The sequence below is a fragment of the Hemisphaericaspora subhashii genome, assembly GCF_019202705.1.
Source record: "Hemisphaericaspora subhashii strain CBS 10753 chromosome Unknown scaffold38, whole genome shotgun sequence".
NCBI classification, from domain to species: Eukaryota; Fungi; Ascomycota; class Pichiomycetes; order Serinales; family Debaryomycetaceae; genus Hemisphaericaspora; species Hemisphaericaspora subhashii.
In genome coordinates this window covers 85,053-107,667 of record NW_026057386.1, presented here as the reverse complement: position 1 = coordinate 107,667, position 22,615 = coordinate 85,053, and the positions used below count along the sequence as shown (strand labels likewise).

At 32.0% G+C, this 22,615-nt stretch overlaps 11 protein-coding genes across 11 annotated transcripts; 3 read left to right on the top strand and 8 right to left on the bottom strand. All coding sequences in view use genetic code 12, as the record gives it.

Annotated features, from left to right (window-relative positions):
- Positions 1 to 802: 802 nt before the first annotated feature.
- J8A68_005264 (putative endodeoxyribonuclease) lies at positions 803 to 1,837 on the top strand (the record flags this gene model as incomplete). Its single annotated transcript, XM_049409311.1, has 1 exon — positions 803 to 1,837. The coding sequence occupies one exon, from the start codon at positions 803 to 805 to the stop codon at positions 1,835 to 1,837; it is 1,035 nt and encodes a 344-aa protein (XP_049261501.1).
- Positions 1,838 to 1,936: 99 nt separating this feature from the next.
- Positions 1,937 to 2,683, bottom strand: TPI1 (triose-phosphate isomerase; the record flags this gene model as incomplete). The annotated part of the gene is made up of 1 exon (XM_049409310.1): positions 1,937 to 2,683. The coding sequence occupies one exon, from the start codon at positions 2,681 to 2,683 to the stop codon at positions 1,937 to 1,939; it is 747 nt and encodes a 248-aa protein (XP_049261500.1).
- Positions 2,684 to 3,376: 693 nt separating this feature from the next.
- Positions 3,377 to 4,237, bottom strand: J8A68_005262 (acid phosphatase; the record flags this gene model as incomplete). Its single annotated transcript, XM_049409309.1, has 1 exon — positions 3,377 to 4,237. One exon carries the CDS (start codon positions 4,235 to 4,237, stop codon positions 3,377 to 3,379), a length of 861 nt encoding a protein of 286 aa, XP_049261499.1.
- A 685-nt stretch (positions 4,238 to 4,922) lies between these two features.
- Positions 4,923 to 5,991, bottom strand: J8A68_005261 (uncharacterized protein; the record flags this gene model as incomplete). The annotated part of the gene is made up of 2 exons (XM_049409307.1): positions 4,923 to 5,838; positions 5,975 to 5,991. The coding sequence occupies 2 exons, from the start codon at positions 5,989 to 5,991 to the stop codon at positions 4,923 to 4,925; spliced, it is 933 nt and encodes a 310-aa protein (XP_049261498.1).
- A 288-nt stretch (positions 5,992 to 6,279) lies between these two features.
- Positions 6,280 to 8,100, top strand: KRS1 (lysine--tRNA ligase; the record flags this gene model as incomplete). Its single annotated transcript, XM_049409306.1, has 1 exon — positions 6,280 to 8,100. The coding sequence occupies one exon, from the start codon at positions 6,280 to 6,282 to the stop codon at positions 8,098 to 8,100; it is 1,821 nt and encodes a 606-aa protein (XP_049261497.1).
- An 88-nt stretch (positions 8,101 to 8,188) lies between these two features.
- Positions 8,189 to 9,076, bottom strand: J8A68_005259 (tRNA methyltransferase; the record flags this gene model as incomplete). The annotated part of the gene is made up of 1 exon (XM_049409305.1): positions 8,189 to 9,076. The coding sequence occupies one exon, from the start codon at positions 9,074 to 9,076 to the stop codon at positions 8,189 to 8,191; it is 888 nt and encodes a 295-aa protein (XP_049261496.1).
- Positions 9,077 to 9,312: 236 nt separating this feature from the next.
- On the top strand, positions 9,313 to 10,062 carry J8A68_005258 (mitochondrial 37S ribosomal protein uS10m; the record flags this gene model as incomplete). The annotated part of the gene is made up of 1 exon (XM_049409304.1): positions 9,313 to 10,062. One exon carries the CDS (start codon positions 9,313 to 9,315, stop codon positions 10,060 to 10,062), a length of 750 nt encoding a protein of 249 aa, XP_049261495.1.
- A 72-nt stretch (positions 10,063 to 10,134) lies between these two features.
- J8A68_005257 (uncharacterized protein) lies at positions 10,135 to 10,798 on the bottom strand (the record flags this gene model as incomplete). The annotated part of the gene is made up of 2 exons (XM_049409303.1): positions 10,135 to 10,721; positions 10,783 to 10,798. The coding sequence occupies 2 exons, from the start codon at positions 10,796 to 10,798 to the stop codon at positions 10,135 to 10,137; spliced, it is 603 nt and encodes a 200-aa protein (XP_049261494.1).
- A 336-nt stretch (positions 10,799 to 11,134) lies between these two features.
- On the bottom strand, positions 11,135 to 12,391 carry J8A68_005256 (uncharacterized protein; the record flags this gene model as incomplete). Its single annotated transcript, XM_049409302.1, has 1 exon — positions 11,135 to 12,391. One exon carries the CDS (start codon positions 12,389 to 12,391, stop codon positions 11,135 to 11,137), a length of 1,257 nt encoding a protein of 418 aa, XP_049261493.1.
- Positions 12,392 to 15,985: 3,594 nt separating this feature from the next.
- J8A68_005255 (uncharacterized protein) lies at positions 15,986 to 17,011 on the bottom strand (the record flags this gene model as incomplete). The annotated part of the gene is made up of 1 exon (XM_049409301.1): positions 15,986 to 17,011. One exon carries the CDS (start codon positions 17,009 to 17,011, stop codon positions 15,986 to 15,988), a length of 1,026 nt encoding a protein of 341 aa, XP_049261492.1.
- Positions 17,012 to 18,272: 1,261 nt separating this feature from the next.
- J8A68_005254 (uncharacterized protein) lies at positions 18,273 to 20,099 on the bottom strand (the record flags this gene model as incomplete). The annotated part of the gene is made up of 1 exon (XM_049409300.1): positions 18,273 to 20,099. One exon carries the CDS (start codon positions 20,097 to 20,099, stop codon positions 18,273 to 18,275), a length of 1,827 nt encoding a protein of 608 aa, XP_049261491.1.
- Between the last annotated feature and the right edge of the window lie 2,516 nt (positions 20,100 to 22,615).

Below are 22,615 nucleotides of genomic sequence, written 5' to 3'. Positions count from 1 at the left end.
TGTATTCAATCGATAATCTTCGTGTAGTGTGTATGTGTGTGTTAATATACTTGTGTGTATAGGTAGATGAATTGAAAGAGAAGAACAAGAGTAAAATGATGGGGGATTTTAAGTTTTTGTTTTTTTGCTGTGTAGAATTTTTTCTGACCCTTATTATTATTATTAGCAGTGCAAACAGAAGAGAACCTGAACCGTTTAATAAAATCTCACCATCCATAATAATAACCATTACTATGCCTACTATCATAAATTATAATTACTATAATCATAGAAAGAAGTATGATAATTAATTGTATGAATGTTTATAAAGTTGATAGTTAAATTAAAACTTCCTCTTATGTATATTATTAATTCTATTTGTATATATATCTACAATGATTGTAGTGGATAAGTGTAAATACTTCATATCCCAAACAGAGTTAATGAAGAGTAATCAGATAGATTGAATTGAAATGGTATATTGATTATATTCTTTTTTTTGTTAGCAAAAGATGAGCTACGATTCAACTGTAGAAAGAGTACAGGATGCGGTTGAGGAAATGATAATTTTAGATTCTAAACGAAAGATTATGATTCGTATAAAGAGTCTTGTCTCAACATCTTCATAAATTGTTATGAAAATGGGATGTCAGGATGAGTATTATTATTTTATAAAATCAGAAGTTAATTAAAGAAGCAACCATCGTATGAGAGAGTGTGAACAAAAAAACCCCGTAAATGGAATCTACATACTACAACTGAACTGACTCATAAATTTTCTCTCTTCTCTTAATACAAACATAGTCTTATAAGAAGTCTAATCATGAATATTATAAAACAAATTGGTGATAGTCATTGTCACTTAAATCCAGAATGTACCAAGGAATATATACAAGAATTCATTAAACAACTTAATTCAACCAGTGATGATTATCCTGATTATTATTTTCATATAATGACAACTCAACATATTGATTTATATTTATTAGATCAATTATTAAGTCAATTAAATAATCCAAAGTTAATTGTTCCTTATTTTGGTATTCATCCTTGGTTTAGTCATTTATTTACAATCGATGATATTGATAGTGAGAATTGCAGCAAAGAACAGAAACATAATCATTATAATAAAGTATTAAAACCTCAACCAACACAAGAATTATTACAATGTTTACCCAATCCAATCAATTTATATAACCATTTACAAAGTATAAGGAATATAATAACGAAATATCCAAATTTAATCTATGGAATTGGTGAAATTGGATTAGATAAATTATTTCGAGTACCTAATGATGGATATCATGGGAATTTCAAGTATCCAATCAAAGGACCACATAAATTATCACCAAGTAGAGTCATATTTGAACATCAACGAATTATATTCTGTGAACAATTAAAACTTGCTAATGAATTAAACAAACAAATATCAATTCATTGTGTAAGAGGACATGGAATAGTATATGATGAATTTCTTAAATATCAGAATATTCCTGCAATATTATTACATTCTTATACTGGAACAATAGAACACGCAAATGCTTGGATTAGGAAATTTAAGAAATTAAAGACGGGGCAAAAGTTATATTTTTCATTATCAAATTATATTAATGGAGATGAACCCAAGCGAGAAGTATTGGAACAACTCTTGGAAGCATTAAAAGATGATCAAGTATTAATTGAAACTGATATATCTGTTGATCGTCATTTTAATACAAATACAATTAATGAATATTTACAACAGCTTATTGATATTTATGAGAAGATAAACTCAGTGAAGGCAATTGATGCAAATCAAATTCGTAAAAACTTATTAACTTCAATAGGTTTGGATAACTCTCCTTCAATAGGTTTGTAAAATAAACAACAAAATGTCATATTATTCCTATAAACTATATATATATCTTATAACAAAGACCATTCTCTACAGATTGTCTTTTTACAAATTAGCAACTAGTTAAGATCTAGACTTAATAATGTCAACAAATTCTGGTTTCAAACTGGCACCACCAACTAAGAAACCATCAACATTAACCTTATCTTTGAAATCTGGAGCATTCTTACCATTAGCAGAACCACCATATAAGATTCTAACAGCTTCAGCTTGACCAGCACCAATGGTCTTAGCTAAATGTTCTCTAATACCTTTATGAGTTTCTTCAGCATCTTCTGGAGTAGCAGCTAAACCAGTACCAATAGCCCAAACTGGTTCATAAGCAATAACAATATTCTTCCAATCCTTAATAATAGCAGAAACAGCATCTAATTGTCTAGCACAAACATCTAAAGTAACACCAGATTTTCTTTCTTCTAAAGTTTCACCAATACATAAAATAACCTTTAAACCAGAATCTAAAGCAAATTTAGTCTTTTCAGCAATAAATTCATCTGATTCTTTAATAATGGTTCTTCTTTCAGAATGTCCAGTTAAAGTCCAAGTAGCACCAGTATCTAAAACTTGTTGTGGGGCAATTTCACCAGTATAAGCACCAGAAGCCTTAGTGAAGACATTTTGAGCACCAACTTCAACAGTCTTTTGAGTGTTCTTAGCAGCTGCTAATGCTAAATATGGAGCTGGTGGACAAATTACAACTTGAACATTTTCTGGTAAATCAGCTTTGTTTAAATTTTCAACAATTGCAGTAATTGATTCATTGGTACCATTCATTTTAAAGTTACCACCGACGAAGAATTGACGAGCCATTTTGATGTGTTTGTGTGTTTTTGGATATATGTATAATGCAATTGATTAAGAAGCAATTGAGTTAAAGAAGACGAAGAAGAATAAGAGAAAGAAAGAAGAAAGAAAGGAAATCAAAAAAAGGGATTTTTATAAATTTTTTTATTTTTCTCGGGGGTGGTGGAAAATTTGAAATTTATTTCACAACTGTTAATTTAATGATGTAACACCAAATGAACGTTAAATGTTCCACCACACCACCACCGGCTCTAAAATTTACATTCATGTGTAATTATTATTTGCCACATGCTAATTATTTTAAACTTTTAGTTCACTGGTAACGTATCCGTTACAAATTGTTAGAAGAAAAAATGGAACTATCTTTACCGGAGTTCACAAAATTGAAGTATCAGTTGACCCTCGGAGGATGATGGTCCTTTTTTTTTCTTTGTAGTTTGTTAATGGGACCATCCCTTAAAACTCCGGGGAAATTTTGTCCGTGGTGTAAACTTCTTTTCTTTGCGTCGTGTTAAAGTTCCCGTTCTAAACTTTGTTTGTTTCCCGTTCCAGAAACCAACACAATCTATCCCGGTCATCATCGTACCACGGTAAATATGGCCATGGGCCCGGACCCTCTTACAAGAACTCAATTTGAAAAATGTATAAACTTCTATTTATTTATTTGAATAAAATCAATTTATATAAAGAAATAATAATCTATGAATTCTCTTTCTCATTCATATTCTCATTCCCATTCTCATGAGAATGGGCACAACCACTACTTCCAATTTCTTCAGTACTATTAGCAACACTTTGATTATCATATTTGAATCTTGGACTAAGTTTATCTGACAATTTATTATTATTATTATTGGTATTATTATTCCCATTAGGAGGAGGATCAATTGTAATTTGAATCTTATGAAACATTTCTTGAATTCGTTTATTCTTCTCTCTAGTTGAATTTATAGCTCTCTTTTGAGCTTGAATAATCAGAGAAACATCCATATCTTCAGCAGAAAGAACATTCCATTTATTAGTATTCAATTCATCAACAACTTCCTTACAAATTTCCGATTCCATATCATCATCATCAACATCATCCCATGTCAACAAAGGAGTTTTTAAATTGAATTTTGATGTTTTTAAATTTTGTTTCATGATTAAATATTGACAATGTGGGATATTCTTTAATGATTCAAAATCTTCAAATGTCCATCTAAACCATTTCATTAAAAATACTCTTGACCAAATCCCATGAGATACTAATACCAATACATTTGGGAAATTATCAAATTTAAATTGTCTAAACAAAGATTCATTAAAACTTGCAACTCGATCATATACATCAGCAGCACTTTCTCCATAGGGAATTCTATAAAAGAAATGGCCATAATGTGCCCGTTCTTCCCAAATCTTTTCCATTTCTTCTGCACTTTGTTGAAAATTTCCAAAATCTTGTTCTCTCATTCTTGGTTCTTCTCTAACAGTATATTCAACCCCTTCCAAATCTTTAATCCCTTCTATGATATTATTACATGTTTGTCTAGTACGTAAATATGGTGAAGTATAAAACATAATTGATTTTGGATTCTTAAGATCAGAACAATTCTTATTGAAAGATTCACTTTCTAAAAAATCNCTAAAAAATCTCGTAATACTTCACCTGCTCCTAATGCTTGATAATGACCATTTTGAGTTAAGGGAACTAAATGATTGGCTGTATATCTATTAACTGATTTATCACAATTTCCTTCTGATTCCCCGTGTCTTACTATCAAAATATACTTCAAGTTTTGTTAATATAATTGTATTATAAATGTCATGAAATATTTTTACTTACTCTTGGTTTTGCCATGTTTATTCTCTCGTATATCTTGTTAGCTTTATCTATGTGTATCTTATTGCCTAAGTGTGCTTTTGATTACAAATTTATTCAAATCTGAAATTATTAATAGGGTTTATCCGTTAATGCGAAGAAGGGAAAAAAAAGTGTCTCAAAATGGATTTCGGAAACTTGGCCACATTTGGCATATATCCGAGGTGACTATGTCAGTTCAAGTTAGCTACTGTAGCTACCTCTGTTTGACATACAGAAAGTTGTGTATACAACTCTTAAGGTTTGCTCACACTTTCAAAAGAGATTCAGACATGCTGGAGGATTTAAAACGTATATAAAACGTGTATTAAGAGAGAATTAATATACAGATAAAACAAGAGGCAATCAATGGCTATCCCTAAATAGGACCACAACTCCTTTGGTTTAGTTATTAGCAGTAAACTTCTTAGCAATGACAACACTCTTGGTTAATTCTTCACCACATTTCTTCAAAACATCATCAGCTAAGACATCAATAGCATGACTATGTAATAAATTGTTAAATCTTGAAGGTTCAGAAGGTAATTTAAACATTGATTTCCATTCTTCTGTATCTAATTCCTTTTCTCCCTTTTTAGCTCTTTCTAAATTTTCTAATTTTCTTTGTTGTTTCCATTGAGTAATCTTGGAAACTTCTTTATGATGTTGTCTTTGATAATAATTAAAGTTATTTTGATCATAATTAAAGGAATCAACTTGACTATATAATGATTCTAATAACTGAGGAGTTGAGTTTTGATTAGATGAAAGTTGTAAGATATCAAGTTCTTTTTCAGTAGTTGGTACCGGTGGTAAATTAGCCAAATATAAATCAACTAAACTTTGATTTTGAATTTTTAAAGTTAATTCATCAAAAATATTAAAATATGATAATTTATTTGATTCTAAATCTTTAGATTTCCATCTACCATCTTTATAAACATTCATAAATTCTTTAGATAACCTTAAAGCTTTTAATCCAACTTCTTTACCAATACATGACATATCATGAATTAAAATAAATGTATTCTTATTCACTAATTGTTGTTGAGCTAAACCTTCAATTAATTGATTAGTAACAAAATTACCAGAAATAGTAGATTGAAACCACCCTTGGAATTCAACTCCATATCCTAATTTCTTAAAAGTTTCTAATAAATCCTTTTGATATTGTCCACCACTTCTTGATCTAAATGATCCTCCTTCATATTGATCTGGATATGGGAATGGGAATCCATGAGTGATGTCTATAGATTCATTATCATCTTCAAATCCTAATAATGCTCCTGAGAATAAGGATGGATAACTTTCAGATGTATGCCTAAGTAATGACAATAAAACACTTGATGAGATATGAATAATGTTATGTTCTTCACTGAAAATATATATTATGTTAGTAACCGTTTCTTACTCAAATGGTAAACGTTCCCAATGATTGTCTTCCTGTTATTACATACGTTTGTTCAGATGCCATGGTTATATAGTAAATATGATCTCTTTATTCCCACTTAATGTTCAATACTTGTGTTTCACCAATTCCATTTTTTGTATGTGAAAAATTTCTCACACCAAAAAAAATGAAAAATTTTATGATTACGTAAGTATTTTAGTATTATTACGTAATTAGTTATCTCATCAAAAATTTTTCACGATTAATGCGCTTTGACTCACCACCAACGAATTTTTTCTCGTTCTCTTTCCTTCTTTCCTTTCCTTCTCTTTTAAACTTTATTGAAAGGTTATCGATTGATATTTTGTAACAATGTCTGACGAAGTTAATCAAGCTGCTGAACAACTCCAAAAAACTTATTTGGATGAAGTTACCGGTGAACAAGTCTCCAAGACTGAATTAAAGAAGAGACAAAAGGCAAGAGCTGTTGAAGCCAAAAAGGCTGAAAAGGCTGCCAAAGCAGCTGCTTCTGCTCCAAAAGTTGCCAAAAAGAAGGGTGACGAAATGGCTGATTTAAATCCAAACCAATATTTCGAAATTAGATCTCGTCAAATTAATGAATTAAGAGAAGCTAATCATGCTGATCCAAAAGCTTTTAATCCATATCCTCATAAATTTAATGTTTCGATTAAGATTCCAGATTTTGTTGAAAAATATAGTCACTTACAAAGAGGTGAAACTTTAAAGGATGTCACTGTCAGTGTCAGTGGTAGAATTATGGGTAAGAGAGAAGCTGGTTCTAAATTGAAATTTTATGTCTTGAAAGGTGATGCTGTTGAAGTTCAAATTATGGCTCAAGCTCAAGATGCCGAATCTGTTGAAGCTTTTGAAAAAATGCATGAATATTTAAGAAGAGGTGATATCATTGGTGTTACTGGTTATCCAGGTAAGACTGCTCCTGCTAAAGGTGGTGATGGTGAACTTTCCGTTTTCGCCACTTCTGTTCAATTATTAACCCCATGTTTACATATGTTACCAACTGAGCATTATGGTTTCAAGGATCAAGAAGCTAGATACAGAAAGCGTTATTTGGATTTAATTATGAACAATTCTACTAGAGACCGTTTCAAGGTTAGATCAAAGATTATTTCTTACATTAGAAGATTCTTTGATGAAAGAGATTTTATTGAAGTTGAAACCCCAATCTTGAATGTTATTGCTGGTGGTGCCACTGCCAAACCATTCTTGACTCATCATAATGATTTAAATATGGAAATGTTTATGAGAATTGCCCCAGAATTATTCTTGAAGGAATTAGTTGTTGGTGGTATGGAAAGAGTTTATGAAATTGGTCGTCAATTCAGAAATGAAGGTATTGATATGACTCATAACCCTGAATTCACCACTTGTGAATTCTATCAAGCTTATGCTGATGTTTATGATTTAATGGATATGACTGAATTATTATTCTCAGAAATGGTTAAAGAAATTACTGGTGATTATGTTATTAAATTCCATCCTGATGGTCCAGGTGAAGGTGCCAAGGAATACAGTATTAACTTCGCTAGACCTTGGAAGAGACTCAATATGATTGAAGAATTAGAAAAGGTTTATAATGTCAAGTTCCCAGCTGGTGATCAATTACATACTGCTGAAACTGGTGAATTCTTACAAAAGGTCTTAAAAGATAACAACTTGGAATGTCCACCTCCATTAACTAACGCCAGAATGTTAGACAAATTAGTTGGTGAATTAGAAGACTCTTGTATTAATCCAACCTTCATCTTTGGTCATCCACAAATGATGTCTCCATTAGCCAAATGGGATAGAAATATCCCAGGTTTATGTGAAAGATTCGAAGTTTTCGTAGCCACCAAGGAAATCTGTAATGCTTATACCGAATTGAATGATCCATTTGATCAAAGACTTAGATTTGAAGAACAAGCTAGACAAAAGGCTCAAGGTGATGACGAAGCTCAAATGGTTGATGAAACTTTCTGTAATGCTTTGGAATACGGTTTACCACCAACTGGTGGTTGGGGATGTGGTATTGATAGACTTGCTATGTTCTTGACTGATTCTAATACCATTAGAGAAGTTTTATTATTCCCAACCTTAAAGCCAGATGCTTTGGTCATTAAGGGTGAAGAAGCTTTCCTTGATTTACAAAAGGAACAACAACCTCAACAATAAGTTTATGCTACCAAAATAAATTGTTGATAGAAAATAATATACAAGTGATATATGTAAGTGTAAAATTACATAATGTGGGAAGAATTGTTTATCTTCTTACTAAGTCTCCTCTTCTCTTCATTTCTAATGCTTTCTTATATGGTGGTGCCGTTGGCATTTGTACAGGTTCCAAAGCTATTCTATTCACTTCAAGTGTATATGTAGCATCAGAATCAACATCATTTATATCACCACATGCCACAAACTTGGCAATCTTTCTTTCTTCAGGATCAGGTAAATCAAAATGTTCCAAATTTCCAACTTTCCCTATATTTGCATCTTCAAAAAATTCTTCAGTTGATGTGGTTGCATCTAATTTTGGATTCCAACCTGGACGAGGTGTATATCCTAAACATACTATAAATGCTTCCAAAGATGTCCCTCTTGAAGATCTTGGCTTAGCACATATAACTTTTTCAAATAAATAACTCAATTGACTATATAATAAATCAATATCTCTCCCTCTAAAGATCTTTGCTACAAATGCTCCGCCTGGTTTTAATAAACATGTAGTTAATTGTAATGCCGATAGAATCAATTGTGCTTGAATATATTCATCTAGATCATGTAATCCAGTAACATCAGGTGCACCATCACTACATACAAAATCGGCTGGTTCACCTCCAAATATATCAAGAATCTTTTGTAATGTTTTAGGATGAGTTATATCAGCTTGAATAGTAGTAACTCCATCAATAGGAGTCATTGGTTGTAAGTCTACCGCTACGATGGTTGCATCTCGATCTTTAAGTTCACGGGCAAGCACCTGGGACCAAGACCCAGGGGCGGCACATAAGTCGACTACTCGTTTTATATCTTCGAATAAATTGAATTCTTCATTTAATTGAAGAAGTTTGAATGCTGAACGAGCCCTCCATCCTTCTTCTTTGGCTCTTCGGTAGTATAAATCTCGTTTATCTTTACTTGTCTTTCCCATAATCTTATATATCTTCTATAGCTCTTTCTCTATAACTAACCAGATCTCTCTATTCCTCATCTCTCCATTATCAAGATGGGTTTAGTTAGAAATTTTTCAATCTATGAAAAAGGACGTGTACTATGGATCAATAATTTGTAGGCCGACTGAAAAATTACTGAAAAAAATTTTGTTTCACCAAATCTGATTGTAAAGGTTTAACAGAGGAACGGATTGAAACATATATTATAGTATAAATGATAGGAACAAGAGTCAGACTTGGAAGTGGAATACTCCCCCTTAGGTCATTTACTACCCGTTCATCTGCATTACTTCAAAAGGAACAAAAAGGGTTCAAAACTCCCGAGGAATACGTGAAACAAGTAAAACAAGACAAGAGAAAACATCAAAAATTTAAAAAATCATTATTAGAAGCTGAATTCAAGTATGAACCAAAGGTATTAAGTAGTGAAAATGTCGAAGGTAAAGTAGTTCCTTTGAATGTTGAATTATTACAATATAAACCATTAAGAATAGAACCTACTCATGGTGATGAAGTTGCTACTCTTCAATTTAAAGGACATGAAGAAGATGATTTAATTAGAGCTGGTGAATTTGCTCTTAGAGCTGCTTTTTATTTAGGTATACCAATGTCTACATTGAAGTCGTTGAAAACTCAAAAGACATTATATACTGTTATTAAAGCACCATTTGCCATGGCAAAATCCAAACAAAATTTCCATAGAACTACTTATTTTAAAGAAGTGAAAGCATATGATGCCAATCCTGAATTAATTGATTTATGGTTGTCTTATATCAATAGATATAAATTGGAAAATGTTGAATATAATGCAAGTATTGTTGCTCATGAAAGTTTGACATTCCATGAAGAACTTAAGAAATTGGATGAATTCAAATTACCTGAAGCTTATGATGATATTCAAGATCCAATTGCAAAGAAGGTTAAAGAATTACTTGGATCTGCATCATTCAAGAGACATCTTTAAAACACACTGTACATATAATCATATTAATAAATATCCTATTTTCTTTGTATATAAAATAAAGAATCCTTTAATTTATCCGTAAACATCCCAATCTTTTTCTTCTTCTTCGGAATCTTCTTCTCTGGCTTTTCTAATTTCTTCTTCAATTTTCTTTCTTCTATTCTTTTCAAGTTCAAGTAAGTTATTTCTACATAATGGACAAGTACAATTCATTTGTAACCAAGGTCCAATACATTCCAAATCAAAAATATGTTTAGTTCCATTCCCACAAGGTAATCGAACAATTAAAGGATATTTATCATCTAGAAATCGATTCGTACAAATTGGACAACATGCTTCTTCTTGATCTTTTATATCTTTAATATTTATTCTTTCTAAAGTATCCAAAAATTCCAGTGGGACTCCACCATCTTTATTAGTAATTGGATCCCCCAATGATTCTATCAACATGTTTGCCAAACCAGATCCATTCTCATCACTCAATTGACGCAAGGATGAAATCAAGGCTTCTGCAGCATATGCATTGGAGGGTGTGTCGTATGGTTGTGGGGTGTTTTGTTGTAAGAATGTGTCTATAATTGAAGCTAGGGTTTCATGTTGTCTTCCTCGCCCAACATCTGTCCTGGAAGGGGTGCTACTTTCTGATATATTATGTTCCTCTAGATAATTGATTGTCAGTAATTGGTGGTTCTCGGTATCGGCTTAGTGAAGTCTACATACGTTCGTAAGTTGCCATTGAGGGTGCTGTTATTGAAAAAGAAAAAGTGGCAACACAATAGAAATATGTCAAATTAATTTGCAACAGATTTTTTTTCTTTGCTGTTGCCACCAATCAATTAATCAATCCAATACGAATTGAATAAAAGATGGTAGCTCTGAAAGAGATTACATTAAATCCCAAGACACACATTTATCGATTCCTTATGTATATATAAATATTAGACTATATAATATAAACACTAAAAGTATATACGATATCAATCCAATTTGAAAAAAACCCAATGAAATAAAAAACTCTATAATCTATCTACAACCTGTAATTAACCAATTCGCAGCATCTTCCCTCTTTCGTTTATGTCATCTTATGATTTCCACCAAGTGAAAAATAATCATCAGTAGATGAATGGGCTTTACCCAAATATAATGGAGTCATAGGTGGGTCTTCAGAAGGAGTTTGTACTGGACTCAATATTGGTGAATGACTACCATCACGATTAATAGTAGCTGTTGTTATTGTGGCATTATCATTATCGCTATCATCTGCCATGATTTCATTTATCGACCGATGGGGACGATGTAACAGTTGTGCTTGGTATCGATTTAGGTTTTGTTGTAAATGTAGAAGATTCTGGGTATGCTGTGCCGTTGCTGTTGCAGTAGTGGTGGATGGTGGTATGTGTTGTTGTTGTTGTTGTTGTTGTTGCTGGGTATTATCTTGATGTACGAATTGTAATGGATATAATTGGGTTCTACTTGTATTGTAAGAACTGTTTAATGATCGAGGTGGAGTACCTGAAGTAAGCCAGAATCTTGAAGGTGATCCTCCTACTGAAATAGGATCCAAATTTGGTGAATCAGGTACTAATCCTTCTTCATCTTCTTCTTTCAAAAGAGGGTTGTGGTTATTGTTGGCTGATTGATGTATAAGAACTGACTGCCCATTTGAATTAGAATGAGTAAATACATATTCCTGATTACATTGGATTGTAGGTGGTGATGGTGCTTTGTGATAAGTTTGTAATCTTTGTTGATTTAAATTATGAGTAAGTGAATTTCTCTTTTGTCCAAATGAATTCTTTCTATCCAAAGGGGGGAATGGTTGATGAGGAATATGATGATGAAAGAAATGATTGTATTTGGGAGAAACCCCAGAGTCATGCTGTTGTTGTTGTTGATGTTGTTGATTTAATGAAAGTAATGAAATACTTGATGTAGACGGTATCATGCGACCATCCATGGTTTGCCCTTCTGATATGGCTAATAATTCTGGCTCTGGATGATCGTCAGTATATAGCTTTTCATGATGTGAAAGATCATGTAGTAAATCGTGTTGCTCTTGTTCTTCGTCTTCTTCTGGTTTCTCCATGATCTCTTCAAAGAAGGAATATATTGGAAATGGATACCCTTCTGATGTTACATTTGATCCGCCTAATATTGATGAACTACTAGTAGTAGTAGAAGTCGAAGTAGTACTACCAGTTGAACTATGCAAAGATTTCATTTTGTCAGTGTTAGTGTTGGTGTTGTTACCTGATATTGTTGTAGTTAAAGATAACTTCTTAATCTGATTATCAATATGATGATCAGATGAATATGAATCTACCGACATTTTCCGTTGGCTATTTATAATTGTGACGGTATTAAATGTACGTTACTGTGAAGTCTCTAGTGTTAAAAGTTTCAAAATTGCCAAGAAGAATAGATTAATAGAATGTGGAGGAGGAAGGAGGGGAGGAGATATGAGATCTTTCTTTCTTCTTCTTGTTGTTGTTCTTTGTAAATTAAGTGGATGGGGGGGGTGTATAATAAGTACCGGATAATCAAATTAATTAATTAATTAAGTGTGATTATCTGTAAAAAATGTATCAAGTCTAATATGTAAATTTAAATAAAATCGTATCTAAAATTTTTTTTGGAATAAACTGTGTGGTTTTTTTTCTCACAGTAAAATTATTCTCAGTTGGTAATTTCTATCTGTTCTATTTCTTTCGTTCCTATTAGTAGATATATATGCTTTATGTATATATATGTAGGTATCTGATGTGTGTGATGTGTGTGTTCGTATTTGGGTGGGAAGTATGTCCCTTATCTATCAAAAGAGGGTATGGTGTTGGTGTTCTTGTTTGACTAAATATATTCTTATATTACAAGAAAAAAATAGGGGGGGGTTTGATTCTTTAATGGAGAACTTCTTTCTGATTTTTCTCTTTTAAATTAAAACAGAAAAAAAAAACTTTTTTCAAAAAAAAAAAATCATCATTCAAAAAAACTAAAAAAAAAATAAAAATTTCTCGGAAATTCTAATTTTAATATCTCAAATAATTTTTTATTTTTTATCTAACGTTTTTTTACTACAGCAACTGATCTTTTTCCGGATAAATCATGACAGCCTTATGCACATTAAAATGATACATATGAATATTTAAGAACTAATTTTAGCCAACTATAACCAGAAACAACAGTGACACCTCATATGAAACGCCTCACCGTTAGTCTCAAATATACATATAATCAGCTGCTTTAATGAAAAGAGATGCAAAGAGATAAAGTCATGTAAATTTTGCATTTTAAAACTTAATATGTATAGTTAACTAAATTTATTTCAAAAATATGGAACGATTCAAAACACGATGAGCACTCTATTTTTTTGTAAAGGGATCATCATTGCAAGGAGCCCCGATTCAAAAACATATCATAACTCTCTGTGAATGACCTATCTTCTGAATAATGGATTACTTGAGTCAAATAATGTAATTTAGCAAGTTTAAGCTATCTCAAAGATCATTGTTATTTCAATCTTTTGTTGAGAATACACTTCATCTTTTTAAAATACACCCCACAATTTAAAAAAAAGTAAAAAAAAGAACGAAAAACTGCGAAAGCTTGTCCGAATTTTAGGTTTTGACTAACTGGGTTTGTCCCGCTGGCCACCGTTCCCACTTGATGACCCTATTTTCGTCACTTTGCATTTTGTGGGGATGCGATGGCCTGTGTAGTCAACTACTAAAACGTCCAATTCTTTCGTTTAAACAGGACTGGCAGGCGAACTGAAACTGGAGCTCCTCATCAACCAAACCAAACTCCGATGGAGACCTCACGTTGAAATGTATGGGTTATAGGGTACAAACCGAGCAACCTAAATCGACAAATTTGTTTCCTTTCAGCTGACAGCTTTATCTAAGTCTAACAAAGTATTGAAACATTTTTATTTGGATGACTGTATCCATTTGATTTTAAATGCACGCATTTTGGCAGTCATTTATTTCTCGAAAAAAAATTGCAAAATTTGTTAAAAAGTTTCCGCTAATTTTAAATTCCAACGTTCTTTCTTGAAAGTCGTAAGAGAATGCAATGTTCGAAACTCTCAAGAGTTCATTGTTATGTCCCTCGTTTGTTCTAGGTCATTCTGCCGTTCCGGATTATATTTTCTTGATTATATTGGTCACTTTAAATACTACATGCCGTAAATGAAAACCACGCACACATCGCAGAACTCAACAATTAAAATCTAGAATACACAATCGTCCTAAAATGATATTGATAAAGAAACCAATAATCAATATTTTCAAAGCATTGGAAGTGCAGCATTTTGCCAAATCTAGCAAATGTTAACTTTAAGATTCATCGTGACAGAAAATTTGATTATTATACTAAATTTTTATAGAATATTGGCAAAGACTTCCTTAATATGGGAAAATCATTGAGAAAGCAACCTCAGGGAACTTCAACTGAATTCGAGAGACAATTCTTATTATAATTAAATGTTAAATGAATATAGGGTCCCGACCTCTTTGCCTTGAAAACACTATCAGAGAGAATCATCACAAGCGGTCGCGAAAAAAATTGACAACCCCCAATTCCCCCCCTAAGAATATAAAACCACTAATAATCTGAACAGCAATTGTATTCACTCCCAATTTCTTCCATTAAAGAAGTACCACAGTCATAACATAGATAAATAAAGCCAAATAATCTAACTTTCTTGGTCTACAATTCCTTGACACAAATATTTCTCAATATTCCCATATTGTACTCTCTGTAAACTCTAAAAACATTTGTCGATACATGCAATCACATTGTTAGAATATGACTCAATGCTTTAATCTTGTATCTATTGAATGTGTAGAGAGTAATCTAATGAAGAAGCAAAATTTTAAAGTTTGATCACATGAATATCACGCGAAAATCATGTGAAAGTCATGTGCCAAAAAATCTCCCGAAAAATTTCCAAAATCCAAAAACAACGAAGTAGCCCGTGTAGCGTAATGGTTAACGCGTTTGACTTCTAATCAAAAGATTGCGGGTTCGACTCCCGCCATGGGTTCTTGTTGCGGTTTTAGCTCAGTTGGGAGAGCGTCAGACTGAAGAGATTCAGTCACAGTTTAATCTGAAGGTCCTGTGTTCGATCCACAGAAATCGCATTTTTTTGCTATTTGAAGCAAATATTGGCATCATTGGCTATTTTTTGGTGAATTGAGCAGGTGATAGGGTCCATTTGGGGGTGTGTAATCATTTTTTGGGGATGATAACAGTAGCAGGAAGTGAGACAAAATGGTTGGTGGATGTAGTGGTTGTTGGTGTAAAGTTAAACGTTATACAACGGGAGTATTTATCGCTTATATTTTACGAAAGGTCCAAATCAACAACAGCAAACTTAACACATCGCCTGTATTCTCAATCGCACGATAGTAGAAGTTTATAATATCATTTAGAATCGTTGAATTTGATGACTTTGTCGATGGCTGCAAAAAAAAAAAAAGATTTCCTAATGTAAACCTCTGAACAAATTACAAGTAAAGTAAAATCGAAACTTGAAGGTAACTATTTATTCTTGGAAATCTAAGAGAGTGGAGTTTTTGATCTCGATAAATGTTTGATTATCCAAACAATACGGTTGGCCAAGCTCCCATTGTCAGATGTATGTCGGAAAACCCTACTAAGATAGATACAGCCAGTGTATTCCTAAACACAAATAATAATCAGATACTTAGAGGATACATACAAGGAAGGGTAATTAAAGCCATATTCCTTGATTCCATCCAACGCGGTTTGGCGATTTCTTACAAATCATGCAACTTTCAACTACAACGGTAACTTTTTAGTCTGTCACTATTAAAATGTCATTAAGGGTGTCATTGTCGTACATAAATATCTATAAACGTTTAAATAAAGAATGAAACAGCCATCCTTTAGGTAACAAACGCTACCACTTTAAAAGCAACGGGTCGTCATCGGTAGCATCAGCAAACGAATAGTATTTTTCATTCTTCAAAATATCATCATAATCAATATCTTCTAAAGATTTAATAAATTCATTATTATTTCCTTCATTATCGGTAACTTTACTTGTTATAAAGATAATATTTTCAATTAATGAAATATTAGAAATCAAATCATTTGGGTTTTGTTCATTCAATTTTTCATTCAATTTTTTTATTTCATTATTTTCAAATTCAATTGAGGCTCGATTACTTAAAGGTAGTAAATTACCATTCTCATTAATTTCTTTGATGAATTGATTCATATTATATAAATTAGATGTACGAGGTAATTTCGATATATTTGAAGAAGAACCAGCACTTGAATCCACAGTCTCCGAAGTTGTATTATTTTCACCTATAATTTCCGAGAATGAATGAATTGAACTTGAAGATAAAGAAAAGCTCTCATCATCATTCTCTTCTCCATCATCAAATGTGACTGATGATCTGTCAAAAATTGATTCTGTATTAATGTCAATTGATCTTGGAGAATGTTCTTCGGTGGTTGTTGGAAGCGTCGCTAAAGACATACTGCGTTGATGAAGGGCTTGTATTTGTTGTTGTTGGGCTTCTTTTTCAACCTCTTCTGGTCCAAGTTTCGAAGCCATAAAGTTATTGAATATCATCGAGTTTCGAAAACTCTTTTTGCGACCATGAGCAATTGATCTGACAGGAACGGTTGAATGTTCAATCATTTTATTTGTATTTAAAGTTGAATTGCTTGATTTTGTTGCTAATGGTTTTTCCTCAATTTTATTTTCTTTATCGTCATCATTGATATCTAGAGTTGATAAATGATAGATACTTAATGGACGAGATATTTTACGAAAATTGGTTGCATCTGGAGATTGTGGTTGTCCCACCAGTGGTCGTAGTTGATTCTGACTTCTTTTAGATCTAAATGCACTGAAGAATGATTTAGAATTACGATGATCTTCAATATTTGAAATGGATTGACTACGCAACATTTTTATGGGACTTGGACGAGATTTTTTGTTCAAAAATTTGCAAGGTTGTAACTAACTGCTGCTTATAAGGAATTGTTCAGGAAGAAAGGTTAGGGGGTGGATTTATGACAATGAATAGATTGAATACTGGGACTGTAATTCGTATTTAAAGCAAACAAAGTAGGAATTTAGAAAGTTGAAAAAAGGGAGAAGGGATTTTAAAGTTTAAATTTAAAAACATCAATTAAGTACAGAAAAAAAGTGTAAAAATTTTCTATTTTGCAGTTTTTTTGTTTACATTTTGAAATTCATTTGTTTACATTTTTCTTCCAGAACTCTTTTGGATGAAGAAGAAGACGCGCATCAATTTTTTACTATTTGACAGACTGATTGATAACTATTGTACGGTACAATTATACAACTATAGCAATCAGAAAAGACAATACCCAACGCTACCAAAGAATATCATATGAAAAATATATTAAACTTATCATAAGATTGCTATCCTTAATTAATTAACTTTTCATATTTTTATCAAAGTTTGAAACATGTGGATGAAAAAAGGGTTAAAATTTTTTAACATTCAATTCTTTTTTTTGGTTGCAAAAAAAGTAAACGCCCCCCTTTCAAATTAATATTTTTTTATTTTCGCGTTTTCTTTTGGTTCACTTGAAAATGTCAATTGCTTTAAACTATTTATATGAACACTGATGAATCTCCAATAATCTTTATTCCAGAGTAGACCAATAAGAATGAGAGAAATATGGATCGAAGGTTATTGGACGTTGTATAGTAGTTTTATTTTTAGAACAAAGCTAAAGCCTCTCTTTTCCCATGGATAATGATTTCCCTTGTGTCCCCTTTGAAAAATAAATTAACCAGCTCTTATTAATTAACTTAAAACAATAGCAATCCATTGTACAAAAGTATTTCAACCACAATTCAATTACTTTATTCTTAAATCCCACAAAACTGGTTCTGTATAAAGCTTAGTATCCGATGAAATTGTCTTCAACACAAAGGAGCATTGAAGTACTCTATAGTACTTGCCTTTGTCCATTCACGGCGTAGAATATCACACTAAACTTTGTACAGAACAAGATCAAATTTGCCTTGGGCAGTGGTGGACGCGAATGCCTATTGATTTACGAACTCTTGTATGCTCTTCCTCGTAGTTTGTCTAACTTTTCCAATCAATTAGAGTGACAACGGTCAAATCTATATATTTAAACGTCCATATAAATTAGATACACCCATATACTATTTACAAGACTAATTTATATTAAAACTTTCCAGACCAAAACCTATATTTATTTTGTTCATTTACTTCGAAAGCGTCATCGTACATGTGTTCTTCTGGTACATCCAAAACCATATTGAGCTGGGCATAATCAGTCAATTTTACATTTAATTTTTGTTCTTGTTCATTCTCACTTGTCCACTCCAAACAGTCAGTAATCTTTCCCTTACCTGGAATTAATTCACTTGCAAATGGTTCCTTATTATTGAAAGATTTAAGTGCAAACGTAGATTTGTCATAATAATTCTCTTTATTCAATTTATTTCCCCTTGCATCATATCCACTAAATGATTTGGCAATATAATCCATGATTTGTTGTCTTATAGCAACTTTTAAACCCTTAGGGATATACAAAGTCATTAACTCATTGGTATTCTTTCTACCAACTGGTTTAATGTTCATATATCCAATATTCTCAAATACCAAATCGATCGATCCATAATATGGTGGAATTATATACTTATCAAAATTGGATAATGTTTCCCTTGAATGATTGATAAGGAATTTCTCTTCGAGCGCCACCGGTGTATCGATTGATGAGTTTACAGCTTTTTGTAAGCTTGAGAATTTATGCAAATCTATATTTGTAACATTTCTTATTTGATACATTGAGTTTTCTGGGATAGTCAAATAACCAATCCCACCCATACTAACCACCTGTGAACCTTTGAATGATTGATACCTAGATTTATAAGTACCCTGTTTATAAGTCTGAGCGCCCTCTGTAATACCTGAAAGCATTTTACCAGTTTTAAACAATTGATAGAATTCATGAATATTTTCATTTGATGTGAAACCAGGTACATCGTAAATTGTCTTAATTCCATCAATTAAAATTGGCATAATATCACGAGTAAACCCAGGAACGTATGAAACGCCAGGACCTACCTTTTTATTAAATTCTTGAATGAACTTCTTTTTCCCTTTTTGTCTGACTATATATGGAATCTTTGATTCTTGTTCTCGTCTGTTTTGCAATTCATTATATAACATAAGTGCTTTAATCAAAGTAGATTTACCACAGTTGGTATTCCCAACAAGATATGCCAGATCAGGAATGAAAACAGATAAAGCTGCCGCATTCCAACCTTCTTTCCCCAGAGTGACGTATACATTTTCAGGGGGGACATAATATTTGGTACCCAAATAATCTCTCAAAAACAGGATTGTATATTTCTCAGATGCTGAATTTCTTTCAAATAAATTATCAGACTTTGTCATTACAAAGAAAACATCCCTGGGATTACGATATCTGAAAATATCAGGATTGATACCGATTGGGAAATCATTAGCACCAAATACGTAAACCACTGGGGACTTCATTGGAATCGTTGCCATCACAGTATTTAAATCATGAATGGGGAAATTATCTTTATTAATTTCAAACTTTGATCGGTATGTTACCAGTCTACATCTGACACATTCCTTCAAACTTTCATCAGGTTTTATTTCATATACTTTATTTGCCATCTCTTTTGATGTATATAAATCATTGCTTCGGTTGACTTCTTTTAAACCTTGAGGAGAAGAGAAATTATTGCTCAATAACAAGGCTTTATCATCTGCATCCAACTTATCAAGGAATGAACCATATACTCGATTCACATCCCTAACAGGCTTCTTTATCTCACCCGAGTCATCCTCCTCTTCTTGTGAAGAATAATAATATCCTGGCTTATTCTTATCTTTGTTTTGCAATTCGATCCCACATGACCTACATTTGGTTATAGCTAGAAACGGGAGAAAGGTTGAAGAATTAAACCGCACAAATACTCTTGGTAACGACCGTTTAATAACCCTAGTAAACATATAGTTGGATTATGGAGGAATATGGGGAAATAATGATTCAGATTAATCGAATTGATTCATAATTAATTTTTTTCTTTCTATTTCGGCTTGGTGGGATGAGGTCGCAGAGGTCGTGTACTCGGAACAAAAACCAAATTATGCTCTAATTAAAGAACGTAAATGATAAGGACAATTATATTATCAGATTATTATCATCTGGAAGTGCCATGTTGAAGAATCAAAAGTATTCAGCGTTCTTTTTTATTTTTTCAAATATTGTTAAGGGGTGGGTGAAGAATGAATAACGGGTACTCCATTGATAATTTATGAAGTAAAGAAGAGACAAAAACAAAAAGCTCCTTAAAAAATAAATAATATTTTTACGAAGGAATTTTAGTTCATTTACGTTAAATAAATAGAACATTGAAAAAATAAAATATTTTTAGGAAAAGCTTATGTATGAAATGTGACGGTACAGTAAAATCAAAATTATGCATGTTGGCATCATAATGAAAAGAAAAAAATAACAGAGTTGACGAATTAAATTATAAAAAATAAGATAATTATTTTTATTCAGTCATTAAAAAATAATCTTAAAAAATAATTTATTCATCAGAAAAGATAAGTTAAAACTTGAAATCACAAGCAATTTTATAATTTCTTGAACTATTATTTTTTTTTTTAATTAATTACATACTAGAGATAACACCCCAACCATACAGATTAATCAAACCATATGCTATTGTGACGTCAACCAAACACCCAAAACACGGGACTTTTCTGTTGTTTAGAAGCCCTCTACCGCTGACAGAAATCTATCGTTGAGTAAGTTTTGAATTATCAAAAATACTTTAAAGAATCTAGAGCTTAATAAAGACACCGCTAACTGCAGATACGACATTCAACAATTTGTTTATTTATTTGGAACGTGTTTAAGTTATGAACGCCTTTTGACTTAGTAGGAAAATTCCAAACCATAGGTTTCAACTGCATGGTTCAGTTTTCCTGTTGCGATAATACACATAGAATGGGTAAATTGCTTTACAACAACCGATACTAGCATTGCTCTAAGCTCATATGATCCATACTGGCTATCTAATCTCCAAAGACCTCACACCAAATACAAAAGGGGGTTTCATTTAATTAAAACCATTCAGTATGGGTCTGTGAAGTGGACAGTGAATATATTGTTATAAAATGAATCAATTTGGGGAATGTAAATGTAAAATTGGGTTTATTTTTTCTGAACTTTTTATTTTTTTAGAAGCCCTTTCTCTCCTGTGTTGCATATAATGTAAAATATTTTATATTCAAGATTTAGATTATTTTTTTGCTGTTGTTCGTTTTTAGTAAAGAAAAAGGAAAATCAAACAAAAAAAAATAATGCTTTTCCTTATGGTGAACAGTGAGCTCTGACAATGTATCCTTCACCATCGGCATCCTCTGTAAAAACAAAGGCAAGCTTTGCAGTTCTGCCACAATTAACAAGCGATCATACTCAATAGAAACCAAAGTTAATCAAAATCAAAAAAGAGATGGTGCAAAATAAATAATAATTAATAAATAAATTAAAAAAACAAATTCAAACGAAAGGGACATTTCATTCGCGGAATTTTTTATGCCCCTGGTTAAGCTTCATGCAAACTGCATCTACATGCACTCCCAAATATTCTTGCCGTGTATGTATGGTATTCAAAACTTGTCGAGAGAAAAGTTTCTTTCTTAATTTCATTTTTGACATTAAAATTCATATCTCTACCATGAACAGGTATAACTTACGACCACGTCCACATCTAAGATACAGCTTCCAATAGTCATTGCATTCTCGTTCGCTTCAATATATGTTCCCCTTTTTCAACAAGAAAAAATTAGTACAATTAATAATAATTTAACACATAAATTGAATTGAATCTACCATGCAATTTTCGTCTTTGTAAGCGAATGCAGTTTTGTTTCTTTGTTCCTGCAATGCAACTTTGAAATTTGTATGCCACACAAGAAATGAAAAGTGCAAAAGTTAAAAATACGAATAAATAATTTTCTCTTGAATTTCCAAAGAAAACCTTCTTTGTTCAAATAAAAATTCAGTAACCAAAAAATAAACTGAATTAACTTAAAAATATTATAATTGATACATAAAAAAATATTTCTGCGGTCCGTTTAATCCACTTGAAAAAAATAATTATAAGCAAAAGTGGCGTCGTCGAATAAATGCACAACCACTTATCGGTACAAAATTTGTGGGAAATTTCTTGTTATACTGTAAATGGGGGGAATCCGTGATTGCTAAAAGCAAGGAAGGAAATTTCAATTCTTCGAGAAAGCCAATAAGAAGTTAGCAAAATCCATTTCAATTAACAATGCATCCCTTTGTTCGACAGGGCATTCTTTTTTTTTATACTTCCGAATAAACTTACAATTAGTGTATCTTTCTTCATCAATTTCATATTTCAGAGGAGAAGGGAAATACTATGCCGCTTATGTATTTAAACCCAAACGAAAATTTTGCATGATCATCTCATCATCGACTTCTCCTT